This window comes from Ranitomeya imitator, chromosome 4 (genome assembly GCF_032444005.1).
Source record: "Ranitomeya imitator isolate aRanImi1 chromosome 4, aRanImi1.pri, whole genome shotgun sequence".
In the NCBI taxonomy this organism is placed as follows: Eukaryota; Metazoa; Chordata; class Amphibia; order Anura; family Dendrobatidae; genus Ranitomeya; species Ranitomeya imitator.
In genome coordinates, this window is record NC_091285.1 from 38,928,123 (window position 1) to 38,947,727 (window position 19,605).

The window sequence follows — 19,605 nt, forward strand, 5'->3', positions numbered from 1 at the left end:
TTTCAGAGTAAACCACAACTATGACGGAGCAGAAAAACATCTATTTTCAGCATTCTCAGAATAAGACAATTGAAACACACAGAGATACAGAAATGACTAAAAACAATAATAAAAATAACGGACTCAGGCCATAAAATAGGTGAAATGACATGTTTAGGTATTCTCTTGGGTTTGTTCTCACTGCTTCTTCATGACGTTGGATTTAATACTGTGTCCTTTGTGTCCATGTACAAAATCATCAGCATGCACACTTGCCAGTAGTCCTGCAAGCCATACTGTCAAGGGGGTGGGGTTATGTAAATTTTGGGGGTGTTCCTTAAACTAATGGGGCTATCTTCGCAATTTGGGATTCAGATGTTGATATGTTTGGCAGTACGTATACAATGAGAGTCGGTGTTTGGACAATGGACCTTTATCTTCTAGGACTTTCTCCGCACCTTCTGGGGCAAGAGGGTAACTTCCAGGCCCCCTCTACAAAATTCTGTCCAAAAAAATGATACCACTATCCGGGATATCATTCCTAATTTGTGGTGCTATTGGCTACTTCTGATTGGATGTGTCCGTACTCTGTACATAATGACGGCCGCAGCTGGAAACAATAGAAGTGACGTCATCACCAAGACGGTAGCCAATATTATAAGAATGATGACCCAAATGTCCAGTATATGTTTGGGGATCTCTGCCGGTGTTGGAGTCACAAGATCGGCCATAATGACTTAGGATGCGGTTACGACAGCCTGCAAGACAAAAACAAAATCAGTGTATGAGGCTCTATCATGACATGCTCCAGGTTTAAATGGATACTATTTACATATCCTGTGTGTCACCATGGTAACAGACTACAAAACCATCTCTGTGTAGTCAGATTATCAAGTCGTGCATCAGTTTTCTTCATATTTCTTAAAAGGATCGTCCAGTAAAAACAAATTATCATTTACGATAAGCTATAACTTGGTGAGTGCCCAACAGCTTGGACCCATACCCAGAACGGGGAAGATTTACCCTCGTTAGAATGGAGTGGCAGAGCGTATGCTCGACCGCCATTCCATTAACCCCCTATGCTGCTGCCAAGCACAACATTCGCCTTTTTCTGGCAGCCCCATACAGAATGAATGAATCTGTGGTTGGACATCCAAGCTTATGCCATTTTGCAAACGGTATAAAAGTTCCCCATCAGGGATACAGTGGGGCAAAAAAGTATTTAGTCAGTCAGCAATAGTGCAAGTTCCACCACTTAAAAAGATGAGAGGCGTCTGTAATTTACATCATAGGTAGACCTTAACTATGGGAGACAAACTGAGAAATAAAAATCCAGAAAATCACATTGTCTGTTTTTTTAACATTTTATTTGCATATTATGGTGGGAAATAAGTATTTGGTCAGAAACAAAATTTAAACTCAATACTTTGTAATATATCCTTTGTTGGCAATGACAGAGGTCAAACGTTTTCTGCAAGTCTTCACAAGGTTGCCACACACTGTTGTTGGTATGTTAGCCCATTCCTCCATGCAGATCTCCTCTAGAGCACTGATGTTTTTGGCTTTTCGCTTGGCAACACGGACTTTCAACTCCCTCCAAAGGTTTTCTATAGGGTTGAGATCTGGAGACTGGCTAGGCCACTCCAGGACCTTGAAATGCTTCTTACGAAGCCACTCCTTTGTTGCCCTGGCGGTGTGCTTTGGATCATTGTCATGTTGAAAGACCCAGCCACGTTTCATCTTCAATGCCCTTGCTGATGGAAGGAGGTTTGCACTCAAAATCTCACGATACATGGCCCCATTCATTCTTTCATGTACCCGGATCAGTCATCCTGGCCCCTTTGCAGAGAAACAGCCCCAAAGCATGATGTTTCCACCACCATGCTTTACAGTAGGTATGGTGTTTGATGGATGCAACTCAGTATTCTTTTTCCTCCAAACACGACAAGTTGTGTTTCTACCAAACAGTTCCAGTTTGGTTTCATCAGACCATAGGACATTCTCCCAAAACTCCTCTGGATCATCCAAATGCTCTCTAGCAAACTTCAGACGGGCCCGGACATGTACTGGCTTAAGCAGTGGGACACGTCTGGCACGGCAGGATCTGAGTCCATGGTGGCGTAGTGTGTTACTTATGGTAGGCCTTGTTACATTGGTCCCAGCTCTCTGCAGTTCATTCACTAGGTCCCCCCGCGTGGTTCTGGGATTTTTGCTCACCGTTCTTGTGATCATTCTGACCCCACAGGGTGGGATTTTGCGTGGAGCCCCAGATCGAGGGAGATTATCAGTGGTCTTGTATGTCTTCCATTTTCTAATTATTGCTCCCACTGTTGATTTCTTCACTCCAAGCTGGTTGGCTATTGCAGATTGTCTTCCCAGCCTGGTGCAGGGCTACAATTTTGTTTCTGGTGTCCTTTGACAGCTCTTTGGTCTTCACCATTGTGGAGTTTGGAGTCAGACTGTTTGAGGGTGTGCACAGGTGTCTTTTTATACTGATAACAAGTTTAAACAGGTGCCATTACTACAGGTAATGAGTGGAGGAAAGAGGAGACTCTTAAAGAAGAAGTTACAGGTCTGTGAGAGCCAGAAATCTTGATTGTTTGTTTCTGACCAAATACTTATTTTCCACCATAATATGCAAATAAATTGTTAAAAAAACAGACAATGTGATTTTCTGGATTTTTTTTTCTCAGTTTGTCTCCCATAGTTGAGGTCTACCTATGATGTAAATTACAGACGCCTCTCATCTTTTTAAGTGGTGGAACTTGCACTATTGCTGACTGACTAAATACTTTTTTGCCCCACTGTATATACCGTAAATGTTTTCACTAGATAGCAGTCTGTCATCAGGGTTTCACCCTCTTAGTGTTACATGGTCAGTCTGTTCCCTCCATTATCGAGAAATCAGTGCTTAAATGTATATGTAAAGGACTTTGGTAGATCTGAAGCCTCTGTCACTCCAGCTCTATTCCCCTCCAATTGACTGACAGCCTCTATATTGTGAGACATAACACAAATAAAAGATTGCTGCCTTTTGTATACTCTATGTAATTTTTGCATTGCATCATGGAACCAGGACTACAGATCAAAGTCAAGAAAAACTTCTAAGTTCCGCCACAATCATAAGTCTCTATCAATTACAGATCAATGGTCACATACCAGTGGAGTATATGTACACAGCACCACTGCCTGCAGATAACCCTGTGTTTTATTGCACATAGTGACAGCTGATGTAATAAGTTGCAGGCGACTCTTTGGCTCACGGCTCTGTAAACATTCCTACGGACATCTTGCATATCAATCAGCATATTTACAGGCCTTACGTATTTCCTTCTCCTATAATAGATGTTGTCAGTACCATTATAGTGCCAGATTAAAGGAGTATTTCCGTATTGACCATTCATGGCATATTTACAGAAAATGTCAAAAATTGTCTTAACTCTGGGACTCACTCTTAAAGGGGTTGTCCAGGTTTGGGGTCAATCTCTGTGACTGCAGACTTGTGAATTCTCACTTCACGCACACTGTGAGGATTCTCTGGTGCCGGGCAATTTGCATAAGCCCAGCCACATTCCGACTAGACTTGTCCGGGAAATCTAGTTGGCATGTGACTGCATGTATGTAAATCACATACTCGTGGTCATGCATCCGCCTGCTCCCGGAGAATCCTGACAGCGCACACGAGGCATTCAAAACTAAAACGCTCCTTTATTGAGGAAGGTAGATATTTGTATTGCTGTTTCATCAGTATTTTGCACCTGTGTTAGCCCCCACCTTTATCATGGGGGTCTGCTGCATCCTGCTCTGCATTAGTATTGCGAAACGTGTTGATAAATGCCCTTTTTCTGCTATGTTTTCTTGAATTTTTTTATGTCCTTTTGAAAATTCTGAAAATTAAGGGATAAAACTTATGAATAACCAACCTACTGCTCTATAAAGGTAAGTAGTGTGCCCCCTCTATTATATAATAAACAGTATAGACTACTGAAGATAAAATAATGCTATCAATACAATCAGAAATACAAAATAGTAACCAGAATATCCATTCAGAGCCTGTGGTGGTAAAACACCCCAGAATGTTTCGCCACGCTTCATCACGGGGGAATATGTAGCCAAACCTTTATCCTGCTGATTCTTATAGTGGCAGCCACTAAAGTGATGCTATCAATTTACTAATTTATGTAAATCACTGTTACCTACCCAGCTGCCTGGCAAATATGGTCCATAATTTCTAGTATAAATCATATGGAACCTTTCCAGTCCAATTGCAGTGTAATATAGCGTCTTAAGTTGTCATATGTAAAACTTAGTTAACCTTGAAGAATGGAAAAACAACCCTCAGTCCTGAGGCTCCATCTGTTCTCTGTGGGAGAACAATGATTGTGAAACAGTCGACAGATTTTTTTTTTTGTTTCCAAAATATTCCACTGAAAAAAAAATCATCTACGAACCCTACGACAAGTTAGTAAAAGGCCACCGGTGACAGCTCTGACAGCTCGAGGCAAGTTATGATCATTCAAAGGGAAGTAAAACAGAAAAACACAATTTCCCCTATTTTTATTCTGCCGAGTGCCCTTACACAACTTGTTATGTGGTGACCTCCTGCTGACGGTGACTCCACAAACCTTCGTGTAAGATACAGCAGATTAAAAGGGGTTAAAAGAGGAACTAAATCAATTTTCTCACATTCTTGCTATCGGCTAAGTGCACATTACTGCTAATAGCAATTAGATGTCTGTGTTGTTGGTGCATAGGAATATCAAAGTCTGACAAACCAACCCTTCCTCAGCCTATTATGTCAGCTCTACGTATTCAGGCTTGATAAAAAAAAGTGTAAGAGATGCAACTACATTGAGTTGTTCTCAATAATCTTTCTTTTGGATTCGTATATATGAAGCAGGCTCAGGAGCTGAGCCTGCACCCTAACCTGCAGATGGCAGCTGTGATACACAGCCGGCTTCTGCTTGTAAGAGCAACAACTTGCTGGTTTTCTCAGGAGTATGTTGTTTTTACTTTATCGCACAATACAGTAGTGATGCACTACGTAGAACAAGCGACCAAATGATCACAGGCTCAAACCATCTATTGGATCTTAAAAATAAAGTTCTTAGTTTACTAGTCATCAGGAACATGCTGGCAATCTGGGGTGACACTGGGTTAGATATGGCCAACTATGGCTTGAGAGGATCTCCTGGTGGCCCAGGCTTTGACACAATAATGGACCTCAAAACTGAAGACAACTCCATTTAGGGTTTGTCTTGGCGCCAATCACTTACCACTGTCATATGCTTATGTCTTATGGGTTCTTTGAATAATTTAGTGAAGTGAACATACACGTAAGTCTGAAATTGATCAAAATACATGATATTAACCAAAATGATCATTTGGTTTAGCATCTTCTGAAAAAAAGCTGTGCAATAGCTACAAGTCCCAAAACGTTTTTCTGTACAAGAACTTTCCCAGAAATATCATATGTTCTTCGCCTGGTGTTTTTGGGCACATATGGTCGGTTTGCACTGTAAACAGCCAATTTGGACCAAAGTATATGAGTGCCAGATGATCATTTGATCAACCTACTTCTATGGCCACCTTATTGATTACATGTCATGAGTGTCCAATAATAATAACAAAAATGATCATGGACATGCACATGTTATGTATAGATGTAGGGTGGGCCCAAAGGACCACAGTTTGGCATAAATTATAGTTAAAGGGTAAAGGGAACCATATTTACATATGGAAGTAATGGTACGGCTGCATAGGAGCTTGTTTCTCGATAAAAATGATACCTTCCTTGTAGAGATCTGATGTGCCAATCATGACAAATATAGGATAGAGCTCTTGGAAAAACCGGTTTAGGTACAGTACCATGGCCCCAGTGCACTTCCCCCCTGATTTGCATACGACTTCTACACTAGATTTCTCATGACTGGCACATCGGATCTCTACAAGAAAGGTATCATTTTTCTTTGGGGACAGGCACAAATACAGCCTAGCCACTACTTCCATATGTCAAAATGTGCTGAATGGGTCCCTTTAAGGGACCAATGAAGGTCTCCGCACTGTGATTTTTTTTTGCTCTTGCACACACATTTTTGTCATGTACACACACATCTTGTAACAGCTGAAGCAATGAAATAACACAGGTGCACCAATAATCATATAATATAAAACATGCGCGGAGATAATACTGTTAATATTGGATTTTATTAACTAACACAATTAGTGCTGCCTTGGACAAATGTTAACCAAGGGCAGATCTAGTTTGCCTTTTTCTGAGATAGTATTGCCAGGTTGTCAGTGTTGGCATCAGGGGTGTGCAGCAAATGCAATCTCACAGGGGGCACTGATTGACAGTAAAGAAGGGGGTGCCCTTTGCCATTTTGGGCTAAATACCCTAATCTTGCACCTCGGAGGCATCATGGTGGTCTTACATTGAGCTCTGCACTGTGTGCCATTATCTTTTGACTCCATCCCTCAGACTAGTGTATAGATCGCTATGCCATGTAATTGGTGTATACTATACAGTGGCTAAATAACAGTGACAGTGTAAATACCGCCATAATACCAACATGTAGCTGCTTACATAAAGTTACAGTGCTATGCAATGAATGGTTGTCCTAAGACTTGGCTACCAGGAGGTCTGTACTACCCCCGTCAGCAGGGGCAGCCTAAGTACCATCCTGATTCTAGCCCTGGGACTTGCCAATGATAGTATAAGAAGAGGGTCGGTGAGGGTTATTGTAACACAATAATGTGCCACACATTTCCACAAATGACAACCCTTTTTGAGGAGCAATTGTTTTGGGATGATTCAAAGAGTTGACCAAAAAGATTCACAGGATAGTGGTCCAGCATCCCTGGAACGTCACTACGTTGTAGTGCACACACAATAACACGGGGGCATCGAGGTATCAGGCAGGAAGGAGGTGGTTAGTGAGGATCCTGTCTGAAAGTTATGGAGTACTGATGTGGACGATGGACCAGGATCCAGTCTATCGATTTGCTCTCCTAGCAAACAAGCTACTAGACTTTTTGAAAAGATCTACTAAGCTACACCTGCCACAATTTTGGCAAAATTTGTGTAAAAAAAAAATTGTCTGTCATACCTTGAACCACACTCTTCAAGTGTTTTCGACAAGATTTCAACATGCTCGAAAAGAGGCATCAAAATTGGTGTACCAAATGGCATCACAACTTGGTCCAACTAATAGATGGTGTTAATTTAGACTAGACAGTCTAAAGATGTGCAGAATTTACCGAGCATCATGAGCCACTTTGACAAATTTGGCAAGTTTTAAGTCTGTCTAGCCTGCAAAGTTGGAAGATGAACTCTCTGAATCATTTTCTTTGATGGACCCAAAGAAAGACAACCTGATGACTATTGGGAAGGCTTATAGCTGTGGTTTTGGACTCAGGAGCTTTCTGATACTACATCCCACTCAAGGGGAAATAGCTAGAGACCATATTGATACAGGAAAGAAATATATATTGGTACCGTGTTAGCCAGTGGATAGAAAAATATTTAGAATTGAGAGTCCTCAGTGGTTGATACCTTTTAATGGCTAACTGAAAAGATGGTAACAAATTGCAAGCTTTCGAGACTACACAGGTCTCTTCATCAGGCAAAGACTAAAACAAATTCTGAAGAATCACATATTTATGCACAACATAGTATAGGAAAAAAAAAAAAAAAGGAGGGGAAAAAAAACCATGGATAAGCCAGGTGACATGAAGCAGAATTACCATGGGTGATAAACAGTTACGTCCATAAATATTGGGCCAATTCTTAGATAAGGATTGTTTTATTGTCCTGTGGTTAGGGTCTCTGTCTCCCAAATCATAACATTATGGACATGAAATTACTTGTATTGAAAGGAAACTTCAAATCGCAGAAAGACAGGAGAGTCTGGGAATATAAACTGATGACGACCTTTGACACTCTTAATGCAGGAATGAATGTGTCACATGGATTTATGTCTTTTTACATCAACTAAGGAACTTGCCCCTCAGACCATGAAGGGTCATTACAACAGAGACCCTAATCACAGGACAATAAAACAATCCTTATCTAAGAATTGGCCCAATATTTATGGACGTAACTGTTTATCACCCATGGTAATTCTGCTTCATGTCACCTGGCTTATCCATGGTTTTTTTTCCCCTCCTTTTTTTTTTTTTTCCCATACTATGTTGTGCATAAATATGTGATTCTTCAGAATTTGTTTTAGTCTTTGCCTGATGAAGAGACCTGTGTAGTCTCGAAAGCTTGCAATTTGTTACCATCTTTTCAGTTAGCCATTAAAAGGTATCAACCACTGAGGACTCTCAATTCTAAATATTTTTCTAGCTAGAGACCATCAGTCTGAAAACTGAGACTGTTGGAGCAGAGTTCAATGCAAAATAGGCCAGAAATGTGTTGCTAATTGCACGGTTGGCAAAATTGATGGATTCTTTAGAAATACTTGTGCCAGTCTTTAAGGCCCCTATACAAATTAGTCTAACATCGGCATAACCTGCCAAAATCGATGAGCTTGGTCAACAGTCTAAAGTTTATGGAGGCCCCCAATAGTTGATTGCCGAGGAGTTAACGATCTGGCATGTCCGATTTTGGACTGCAAACCTTTTGTTCTCCCTGAGATACGCAGCCAACAGAGATATCTGACAGAGGTACTCTCATAGAGAACACAGTGGGCGCTCCTGTGTATGGGAGAGATGGGCTAAAGTGAAGGGGAGCGTTGGTGTCCTTGTTTTTACATGTGCCATTACCGAGTGAACATCTTTGTAGGACTCCAGTACTAAACAAGACGATATCCCACCAATGCCGAGAGCTCTGGCAAAAATACAAATAGCCAATGGCGAACAAAATATAATAGGAAATAAAAAGTTGTCGGCTCTCAAAGTGTGAGAATATGTATATTTGTACAGTCCTACAGAATATATAAAAGCCTGGAATGTCAGAGTGAGGAGACTTATAGGCCATGTATAGGAAATTAAATATGCAAATAGTCTCTTCAGAGAGGAAGAGGACTAGGACTCTAGCGCCACCTATTGGAAGCAGAAAATTATTCTCCTTTTAATTGGTGGCACTAGAGTTCTAGTCCTTGTCCTCTCTGAAAAGACAATTTCCATACCTACAATATAGTGGAATGATGAATGTTAAAGGGGTCGGGGTACAAGTCTTCAGTTACTCCATGACTATATGGACGCAGTCAGGATTCTCCAAGTGTCAGTGCCGGCAGTGAAGATTCCGTAGTTTGCAGTCACATATAGTGACAGCAGACCTCTACCCCAAGCCTGGACATCCCCTCAAAGTGGAAATCAGGAACCCATCAACCCTCAACCCTTCTGGACAAAGATAATAATCAGCAACCAGAATGGGTATGAATGGAAAGGGGTCCCAAAGGTGGGACCAAGATCATATATTTAAGACCTATTCCATGGATAAGGCATAAATCTTTTGAGTTTTACAGGTAGGCTCAGGCCATCTTTATTAACATAGACTGACTGCAGAGTTGTACCCAAAAGCCAGACAACCCCTATAATCCCTCTCAATACAAGTGGCAAAGCCTTTGAACGGAGTCCAGAAGCTGAGATCGTTTCAACCAAAGAAGCTTTGCAGCCTGCGGCGAGTCATAATCATTATTAATTAATTGTACCTAGTTGGCTGGCGTGCAATCAGTTGTTTTTTTTTAGATGAATATTATTTATTTTTTTATTTTCGATTTTTATTTTTTTTTTCATTTTTGGACCAGATTCATGTTATAGGTTGTAATTATTATTACATAATAATATATATAAAATATAATATAACAAAAATATAATGTATATTTTTTACTAATTTCTTTAAAAGCATTTTGTATCTATTCCGTAATACAATGAAAATATACATACGGTATTCTCACGACACTTTGGAATCCGGCAACTTTCTATTTCCTATCATTGTAGGGCGGCTTTATATACCGTATATCTTTCATCAAGATCAAATATTAAAAACGACAATGGCAAACAAGAGAATACGCATTTAGGGGCAGCTTGATATTTCTTTATAAATGTGTTTGCTGTTCCTCTCTGGGGAACATCCATTGCTTGTCGTTGCTTACCTAGCAATTAGGATAAACAAGCAGTAGGCAGGCGATACGCTTCAGCAAACGTGGACAGAGAAGGAGCAATTATTCCATGCGTGATTTCATCAACATATCAAGATAATTGCGCTTAAAGTATTTGCTCGCGTGGAACTGGCTTTTCTGATCTAGGTTAAATGGGACAAATGTTTTTTACCATATCACTAAGTGTTTCCATTTTTAAGGTTAGCGGAGTTACAAAAACAAATTTTCAGTGTTGGATAATTCCAGTGAACATTTACGATAAATGGTGGCATTCTTTCCACCAAACTTTGTATAAATCAATAGTACAGGCAAATATATGAAACTTTGTCATACTGTATATCTTACTACAAAAAAATTTCTATATCTTTCTCCACTTATGAGCCACTTTTCCCCTCCTCCTCTTCATCCCAAACTCATCCTTCACTGTAAATCTGTCTTTGTGAAAGCACAACTGATTGCCAGTTTACTGAGAGATCAGATTTCTATGGAGAGGGGAGGAGAAGGCAGATTGTGTTGCTGCTTTTTATTTGACACCACAGCTGGATTCACAACTACACAGCTCAGTACTCCTGTATAATGTCCTCCATACTGCGGACTGAAAATTGGAGAATGATTTGTCTATTTTACACTGCACCCAGGGACCAAAATTTCCTGAAATGGGACAACCTGTTTAATGTCTGAATGCTGGAGGCCATTCTGCTCGGTTTCCCACAGATCAATACAATGGGGGTTTCCAGCCCTTCACTTAATTGTGAGGAGTTTGTATTGCACAGCAGTGTGCCACTCTATTCCAAGTCTATGTTTCCATCAGTCTCACACAGTGCAGAGTAGAGATTCAATCGAAAGTCTATGGGGCAGATTCATCAAGTCCGGCGATGTTCATGGGAGTTTTGATGAGGGGGTGTGTTGGAGTCAGATGTTCCTAATTCATTAAGCGGTGCATTCATCTTAAAGAATCAAGACCATTTGACACATGGAGTGCGGCTCGCCAGAAATCTTACTCCGGTCAGGGACGTAATCGCTTTGATGAATTGGGCCCTATGACTTTCAGTAGACTTTGACTGACCGTGTACTTCGCTCTTTGTGCACATTCACTGCGCTCCGGCCCCCTGAGCTGGGCACTTCTGGAAGGTCTCTTCAGAAATCACTGGGGGTTTAAGGACCTGGATCCCATCAATCTGCACAGAATTAAATGGAGTACAACTAGAGATCAGCGGATCGATTCTTGGGACTCCAGTCCAGGTCAGTGGTACCTGACGACCATACGTGAGTCCTGAGAATATCTTTCCTTCCGGAGCTCCTGATGCGGCAATTGATGTATCGGGGCTAGTGTAACGTCATCTGTGCGATATGACACAAGGATGCTGTAACGCCAGCCCAAAAGTCACGAAGGGGACACCGGAAGGTAAGATTCCCGTCTGGCCACCAGATACCCCTGACTTGGATAATTACGCCTTGTCTATTGATGACCAACATTCAGGATCAGATGAGCCCAGAAATGATCAACACCCAGACTTCTTTGGTGCTGACTAAGAATTTCCATAACCCAAGAATTTATTTTCTAGAAGTGCCATTGATTATGATGACACATCACTGACATAGCCACATGAGTGAGGCCTCAGAAGCAGCGCTGTATGGAAGACTGAGGAGCGGTCGTGAACATTACAGAACGCTGTTATTGTTTATTCCAAGTATCATTGGCGGTCCTGGTTCACTGACCCGTACAGAAATCATTATCAATCATATCTCTGAGACATTCCACAACAGTTTCTAAAAATGTAATCTGCCTTCATAAATGAGACCAGGAAGTGGGCTGTCCTTTTATTGGAGAGGGCACATGCCATGAGACCTCCATAGCTACTGGGAGCCAAGGGGCCTCCACCATTCACACACCGTGCCCAGACTAGTAATTTCAACGGGATCAGATCCCTTTACCATCTGAGGCTGTTAGTAGTGGGGGTGAAATAAATGTTGGATATGGGTCCAGCATTTTGTTTTTACATCCCTGTTGTCCACTGTTTTACAGTGTATACACAACTTTCATCTGGGATCCCCATCTTTTAGGAAACAGGGGTCCCTTTTGGCCATTCGGTGATATCATATGTCTGGGTTCGAACTCTTGAGCCTGTGCTCTGTGGTCGGATCCTCTGTACTGAGCCACTGTAGATAGACCTTTTATCTGGCTGTTTAGTTTCTGTTATCCTTGCTTCAGTCTTTTTAAGGTAACAGGTGTTTTAATTTACTCATTTGTCTGCCCTATCATCTTTTGGGTGCGGCTTTATACACTTTCCCTCTGCTGGTATTTCCTGCTGTGATAATGTGTCCAGCCATACTGCTGTAGTTTAAGCCAGTCAGTGAAAGACCAGCTAGGGTTTATCTCTCTGATGTTTGTGTTCTTTACCCTGCACCTATCTTCTGTTTCTTTTAAGGAAGTAAGCTGCATATTCTCTAACAGTACTTATTCCTTTATTTTGTATTTTGTTGTTTGTTTTACTCACTCTGGGATCTTTTTATTTCAGCACACTTTCCCTTCTGTAGGTAATTTGCACTCTGCTCAGCCCTATGGTTCTTTAAGAGGAGCAAGACGCGCTTGACGGTCTTTCAAGCAGCATTGGTCCAAGTTGTCATCATCTAGTCAGTGGTTAGGGCTATCTCAGCTCAAAACCACTAGGAACTGTGGGGTCAAGATGTCTACTCTGTAGAGAAACTGGCAGGATCAGTTGCAATTTTTAGTGTGTTACCTATTTTCCAGAGTGAGTTGCTACATTATCATAACAAGTGATCCCATCCAGTAAAAAGAAAAATGAGAGATCTGGCCATTCGCTGTACATTGAAGTCTAAAGGCTCGTATACACATAACACTAAACGCAGTTGAACCTGCCGATAGAATGTCGTGAATCTTCTCAGACATATGATGTTGAGGGACAGAAGAATTGAGCAGTTGAATTTTAATGCCTGATCCTTTTGTTCTTCAGAAGATAAGCCATTGCCAGAGCAATTTGGCAGTGGCTTTCTCTGTTCGTCCCTTTTGAACACAAATGAATGGTTAGCAGAGCAGAATGTTGATGTTTATTGGGGATCCAGGAAAATATTAATGATGGCCAAATGAGTGCTCAGCCATCAACTATTGTATGTGAATTGATACCTTAAGCATTGCTGGCTCTTGTCTCCAAAACTCACCTAGGGTTTAGTGACAGAGGGTAATGCGCATACCTGGTTACCTTGCCTTTATATGGCAGCTATAGGAAGTCAGGTGTAGATAACATGGGGCTCATACTAACTTAAACCATATAAGCATGCTGTTGTCTTCTACTCAGTGAGGGCCCCCTGAGGAAGCTTTTCATCAGCGAAACGTGTGAAGGCTCTGTTAAAAAAAGGCACTTTAATCCTTTCCTTGGCCTCCTTGTTACCTTTTGTCTTTACTGCTGGATAACACATGATTGTATAATTTAAGGATTTTTAAGCATTTATTACTCAAAATCACTGATACCTTAGCAGTTTGTACTTTTTATTTATACCTTTTTATCTATAGAACATGTTTGTGTATACCATGATGAGTTGTCTTGTGGGTCATGCTTTGTTTTTGGTACTTTGGCCTGACCAAAGGTCTGACCTAGAACATTACATAGACCTCTTGAATATGTGTTTTTTTTAACAGTCTTTTGTGTGATCCTTTGTACTTTCTTGATATAATGAAGTAGTTCTGCTTGCTAAACATGGACTGGTTGCCCCTCTTTCGCGTGCAGCCTTTTCTAATGTCAGTAATGATCAGACTCTATTTTTTTCCTGTAAACAGATGCTTTTAAGTCGTGTCCATTTTAAAAAAAACACTAAATACAGACATAGTCATTAGAGAGACTAAATGGCAAATATCTAATACATCCAGCCAGCTTTAAATGCATTACAGCCTACAGTATGAGACTATAGACGGCTACAGACAGACTGATAATTCTGTCTGATGATACAATTAGCTCATTATGGATATAAAATGACCATCTATGATGATCACAAGAACTTTGCATCAAAACATTTTTTTCAATATGGCCTAAAAGTCTCCTTACGGCTATGTGCACACTATGTGTTTTTAGGAGATTTTGAAGCAGAAACCGAGCAAAAACTCTCGATGGGTATGTGCACACAACGTTTTTAATCCAATGGTGGATGCATCCGAGTTTCCTATTACACAGCTGCATTAAGAAAAAGCCATCGACTTTATTTCTGAGGCGGCTCCACCGACAGTTTTGAGGTCCTTTTCAAAGCGGTTCCACTGCTGATGTCTTTTTCTTATATCTACCATAATAGAGGAGAGGACGGGCAGCTTCCAAACGATGCTGCCCAAAGAATGAACATGATGTTGTAAGCTCATACCCTAAATTCTCCTTCAAACCTCAAAAACTTTGAATTTCCACTAAGTTTCTCCTCTGAAAACCCAGCAAAAATATTCCATGTGCATATGGCCAACGGGTATGGGCACATTGACTTATTGCTGGATTTTTGTAGTGGAAACTGAGCAGAACCTCCAAGTTTGTGGGGTATGTGCATATGGCATCTTGCCGATGCAGCCATCAAATTTTCCTAGATGAAGCTACTTCTGGAAAATGTCAGCAGCTGTCCTAAGAGTGAGCGTCTCACTTTTCGAACCCTGAAGTGGTTAAAAGAAGTGACATAAGACAAAGCAATGTCGTTTTGACTTGCTGTGCATTATTCTCATTTTATGGGGCGCTTTTGTGGTGCTTTTCCAGGCAGAGTACGCCTGAAAAAGATGAACATACTCTAAGAGTACACTTGAAAAATATGCCTCATGCACATACCCTTGGAGTATGCCTTGAAAAGATGCCTCATGCACATATCCTTGGAGAACGACTGAAAAAGATGCCACATGAACATACCCTTGGAGTACGCCTGAAAAAGATGCCTCATGCACATGGACTATTGTAACTCTCTACTAATCGGCCTCCCTCTTACCAAACTCTCCCCGCTCCAATTTGTCCTGAATGCAGCAGCCAGGATCATATTCCTCACCAACCGTTACACCGATGCCTCTACCTTGTGCCAGTCATTACACTGGCTACCAATCCACTCCAGAATCCAGTAGAAAACTACTACCCTCATCCACAAAGCACTCCATGGCTCAGCACCACCCTACATCTCCTCTCTGGTCTCAGTCTACCACCCTACCCGTGCCCTCCGCTCCACTAATGACCTCAGGTTAGCATCCTCAATAATCAGAACCTCCCACTCCCGTCTCCAAGACTTTACACGTGCTGTGCCAATTCTTTGGAATGCACTACCCAGGTTAATACGATTAATCCCCACAGTTTTAAGCGTGCCCTAAAAACTCATTTGTTCAGATTGGCCTACCGCCTCAATGCATTAACCTAACTATCCCACTGTGGCCCATTCAAAAAAAAAAAATTATTGGGTTCCTCGCATCATGTTCTCATACACTTTATGCAGTTAATAGCCCTCTGTGTCTGTACTGCTACATACTTAGGCAGTTAACTGGTTCATGCAGCTTTACATGAACACCCGATCCTTACACTATGGCTGGTCCGAATAACTAAAGCAATTGTTACCATCCACCTCTCGTGTCTTCCCTTTTCCTCATAGTCTGTAAGCTTGCGAGCAGGGACCTCATTCCTATTGGTATCTATTTTGAACTGTGATTTCTGTTATGCTGTAATGTCTATTGTCTGTACAAGTCCCCTCTATAAGTTGTAAAGCGCTGCGGAATATGTTTGCGCTATATAAATAAAATTATTATTATTATTTATTACCCTTAGAGTACGCCTGGAAAAGATGCCTCATGCACATACCCTTGGAGTACGCCTGAAAAAGATGCCACATGCACATACCCTTGGAGTACGCCTGAAAAAGATGCCACATGCACATACCCTTGGAGTACGCCTGAAAAAGATGCCACATGCACATACCCTTGGAGTACGCCTGGAAAAGATGCCACATGCACATACCCTTGGAGTACGCCTGAAAAAGATGCCACATGCACATACCCTTGGAGTATGCCTTGAAACGATGCCTCATGCACATACCCTTGTAGTACGCCTCGAAAAGATGCCTCATGCACATACCCTAAGAGTACGCCTGAAAAAGATGCCGCATGCACATACCCTTAGAGTACGCCTGAAAAAGATGCCTCATGCACATACCCTTGGAGTACGCCTGAAAAAGATGCCTCATGCACATACCCTAAGAGTACACCTGAAAAAGATGCCGCATGCACATACCCTAAGACTACGCCTGAAAAAGATGCCTCATGCACATACCCTAAGACTACACCTGAAAAAGATGCCGCATGCACATACCCTTAGAGTACACCTGAAAAAGATGCCACATGCACATACCCTTGGAGTACGCCTGAAAAAGATGCCTCATGCACATACCCTTGGAGTATGCCTTGAAAAGATGCCTCATGCACATACCCTTGGAGTACACCTGAAAAAGATGCCACATGCACATACCCTTGGAGTATGCCTTGAAAAGATGCCTCTTGCACATACCCTAAGAGTACGCCTCGAAAAGATGCCTCATGCACATACCCTAAGAGTACGCCTGAAAAAGATGCCGCATGCACATACCCTTAGAGTACGCCTGAAAAAGATGCCTCATGCACATACCCTTGGAGTACGCCTGAAAAAGATGCCTCATGCACATACCCTAAGAGTACACCTGAAAAAGATGCCGCATGCACATACCCTAAGACTACGCCTGAAAAAGATGCCTCATGCACATACCCTAAGACTACACCTGAAAAAGATGCCGCATGCACATACCCTTAGAGTACACCTGAAAAAGATGCCACATGCACATACCCTTGGAGTACGCCTGAAAAAGATGCCTCATGCACATACCCTTGGAGTATGCCTTGAAAAGATGCCTCATGCACATACCCTTGGAGTACACCTGAAAAAGATGCCACATGCACATACCCTTGGAGTATGCCTTGAAAAGATGCCTCTTGCACATACCCTAAGAGTACGCCTGAAAAAGATGCCTCATGCACATACCCTAAGAGTACGCCTGAAAAAGATGCCTCATGCACATACCCTTGGAGTATGCCTGAAAAAGATGCCTCATGCACATACCCTAAGAGTACGCCTGAAAAAGATGCCGAATGCACATACCCTAAGACTACGCCTGAAAAAGATGCCTCATGCACATACCCTAAGACTACACCTGAAAAAGATGCCACATAAACATATCCTAAGAGTACGCCTGAAAAGATGCCTCATGCACATATGGATCGCCCCCAGACACAGGGCCACAGGTCACTCGGTACCGGTCCTTTCTGTCTCAGTTCTGGGGTTGTCACGGTGGCTGGACCAGGTCCGTGACCCTGCTAAGGGGCGTCCAATAAAGGGTGATAGGAGTCTGTTAAGGTTTCGTGACGCCACCTGTGGTGTTCGGTCAGGATGACCGACGCTGCTTGGGGTCCGCTGGGGTGATGGAATGGGAGCTGGATGGTATATCTTCCCACAGGTGAAGTATGTCCCCAGGGCTTCCCAGTGATGTAGATGGTGATGGTGTGAGGTGCAGTCAATAACGAGGACACAGGGTTGCAGTCTCTTTACCTCTTTACTGAAGACTTCAGGATCCTCAATCCAGAGCACGGTTAACAAGGCTTTCTGAGACCGGCCGGTCCGATGGGCACTTCCAGAGTTCCCTTTGCAGGTGGAAATCAGTGCCCACCACTAGCGTCTGTGTGTTGTAGTGCTACCCTGCTGAGCATTCGGAATAGTCCTCACAACTGCTGTTCTCGTTTGTTCATTCTTTCTAATTCTCTCTCGCTTGTTCCAGATGTTACTAGTTTCTCGTCCCCCAGATATATTATGGCTAGGACGCACCCGTATGACGGGAAGGCTCGGAGCTCTTACGGGACCCTAGAGACGCCCCTCTCCACGCATTGCCCCCTATGTCTTCATAGGAAATTTAAGGTAGACAGCCAACCTATAATTAACTGTCCTGCGGAGTTCGAAGTAAGGCATAGAGTCAGTTACTTCCGCGGTGTTCCGGCCACCGGCTACGCGCCTCAGTAGGATGTTGCCTCGGTCTCACGGCACGACTCCTACTGGCTCTCCATTGTGCTTGATCTCGTTTCTCACTGTTCCACAATACCCTTCGCTTCGTGTCTCTTTCTTAGGATACCGGCGCAAGGTAGTGCAGGCGCGGTTCCGTAACATTCTGCTCTGTTCGCTAGGCACCTGCCAGGTTCCCACGCCCGACAGGGACCCCCCCTGTGTCTTCTCCCTGCAACACCCCCTGCCACGGGATGTTGCCTGAATCCAACCCAGTCAGCTTCTGACTAAATTCCTACCCAACCCCTAGTTTTACCAGTGTGAGGAGTGGCCCAATAAATAAAGCCTTTTTCTCCCCCTAGTGGCCGGAGTGTGAAGTGTAATATGTGCTGGTGATACCTGGTCAGGAGAATTCCTTCAGTGCCATCAGACCGTTATGAACTGGTGGTTTAGGGGCAACATAGGATGAGCTCTGAAGGAGGTGGTACCTGTACTGACCGCAGTCCCTAAGCTCAACACAACACTAGAAGTAGCCGTGGGATGCTCCTGTCACTCCCTAGGTACCTCGTCACAGCCTGAGAACTAACTACCCCTAAAGATAGAAACAGGAAAACTATCTTGCCTCAGAGAAAATCCCCAAAGGATAGATAGCCCCCCACAAGTAATGACTGTGAGTGGAGAGGGAAAAGACATACACAGAATGAAACCAGGATGTAGCACAGGAGGCCAGTCTAGCTAGATAGATAGGACAGGATAGACTACTGTGCGGTCAGTATAAAAACTACAAAAATCCACACAGAGTTTACAAAAATCTCCACACCTGACTAAAGGTGTGGAGGGTAAATCTGCTTCCCAGAGCTTCCAGCTTAACTGAATTAATCCATACTGACAAGCTGGACAAAACATAGAAAGCACAGAACGAATAAGTCCACAACCTGTGGACAGAAAAGAGCAAGCAAGGACTTAACTTTGCTGAACTGGTCAGGATAACAGGGAAATCCAAGAGAGAAGTGAATCCAACCAGGAACCATTGACAAGTGGCACTGGCTGAAGGGAAGAGTCATGCAAAAATAGCCGAGCAGAAAGACAATCAGTGGAAGCAGCTGCAGACTGCTAAATCCAAGGAGCAGCAATACCACTTAAAACCACCAGAGGGAGCCCAAGAGCAGAACTCACAAAAGTGCCACTTACAACCACCGGAGGGAGCCCAAGAGCGGAATTCACAACTTCAGACGTACCATCACTCCCCTTAGCGGCAGAGTGTCATACTGCAACGACCAGATCTCTGGGGCGCTGCACATACCCTAAGAGTACGCCTGAAAATGATGCCTCATGCACATACCCTAAGAGTACGCCTGAAAAAGATGCCTCATGCACATACCCTAAGAGTACGCCTGAAAAAGATGCCTCATGCACATACCCTAAGAGTACGCCTGAAAAAGATACCTCATGCACATACCCTTGGAGTACACCAGAAAAAGATG

General features: G+C 42.7%; 1 protein-coding gene across 1 annotated transcript in view; it reads right to left on the reverse strand.

Annotated features, from left to right (window-relative positions):
• Positions 1-397: 397 nt before the first annotated feature.
• SMIM3 (small integral membrane protein 3) overlaps positions 398-19,605 on the reverse strand; it is a 33,558-nt gene continuing 14,350 nt past the window's right edge. The window contains exon 2 of the mRNA XM_069763558.1: positions 398-737. Coding sequence (XP_069619659.1) covers positions 534-710 — 177 coding nt within the window. The 5' untranslated portion in view covers positions 711-737 and the 3' untranslated portion in view covers positions 398-533. The remainder of the gene's footprint in view (positions 738-19,605) is intronic.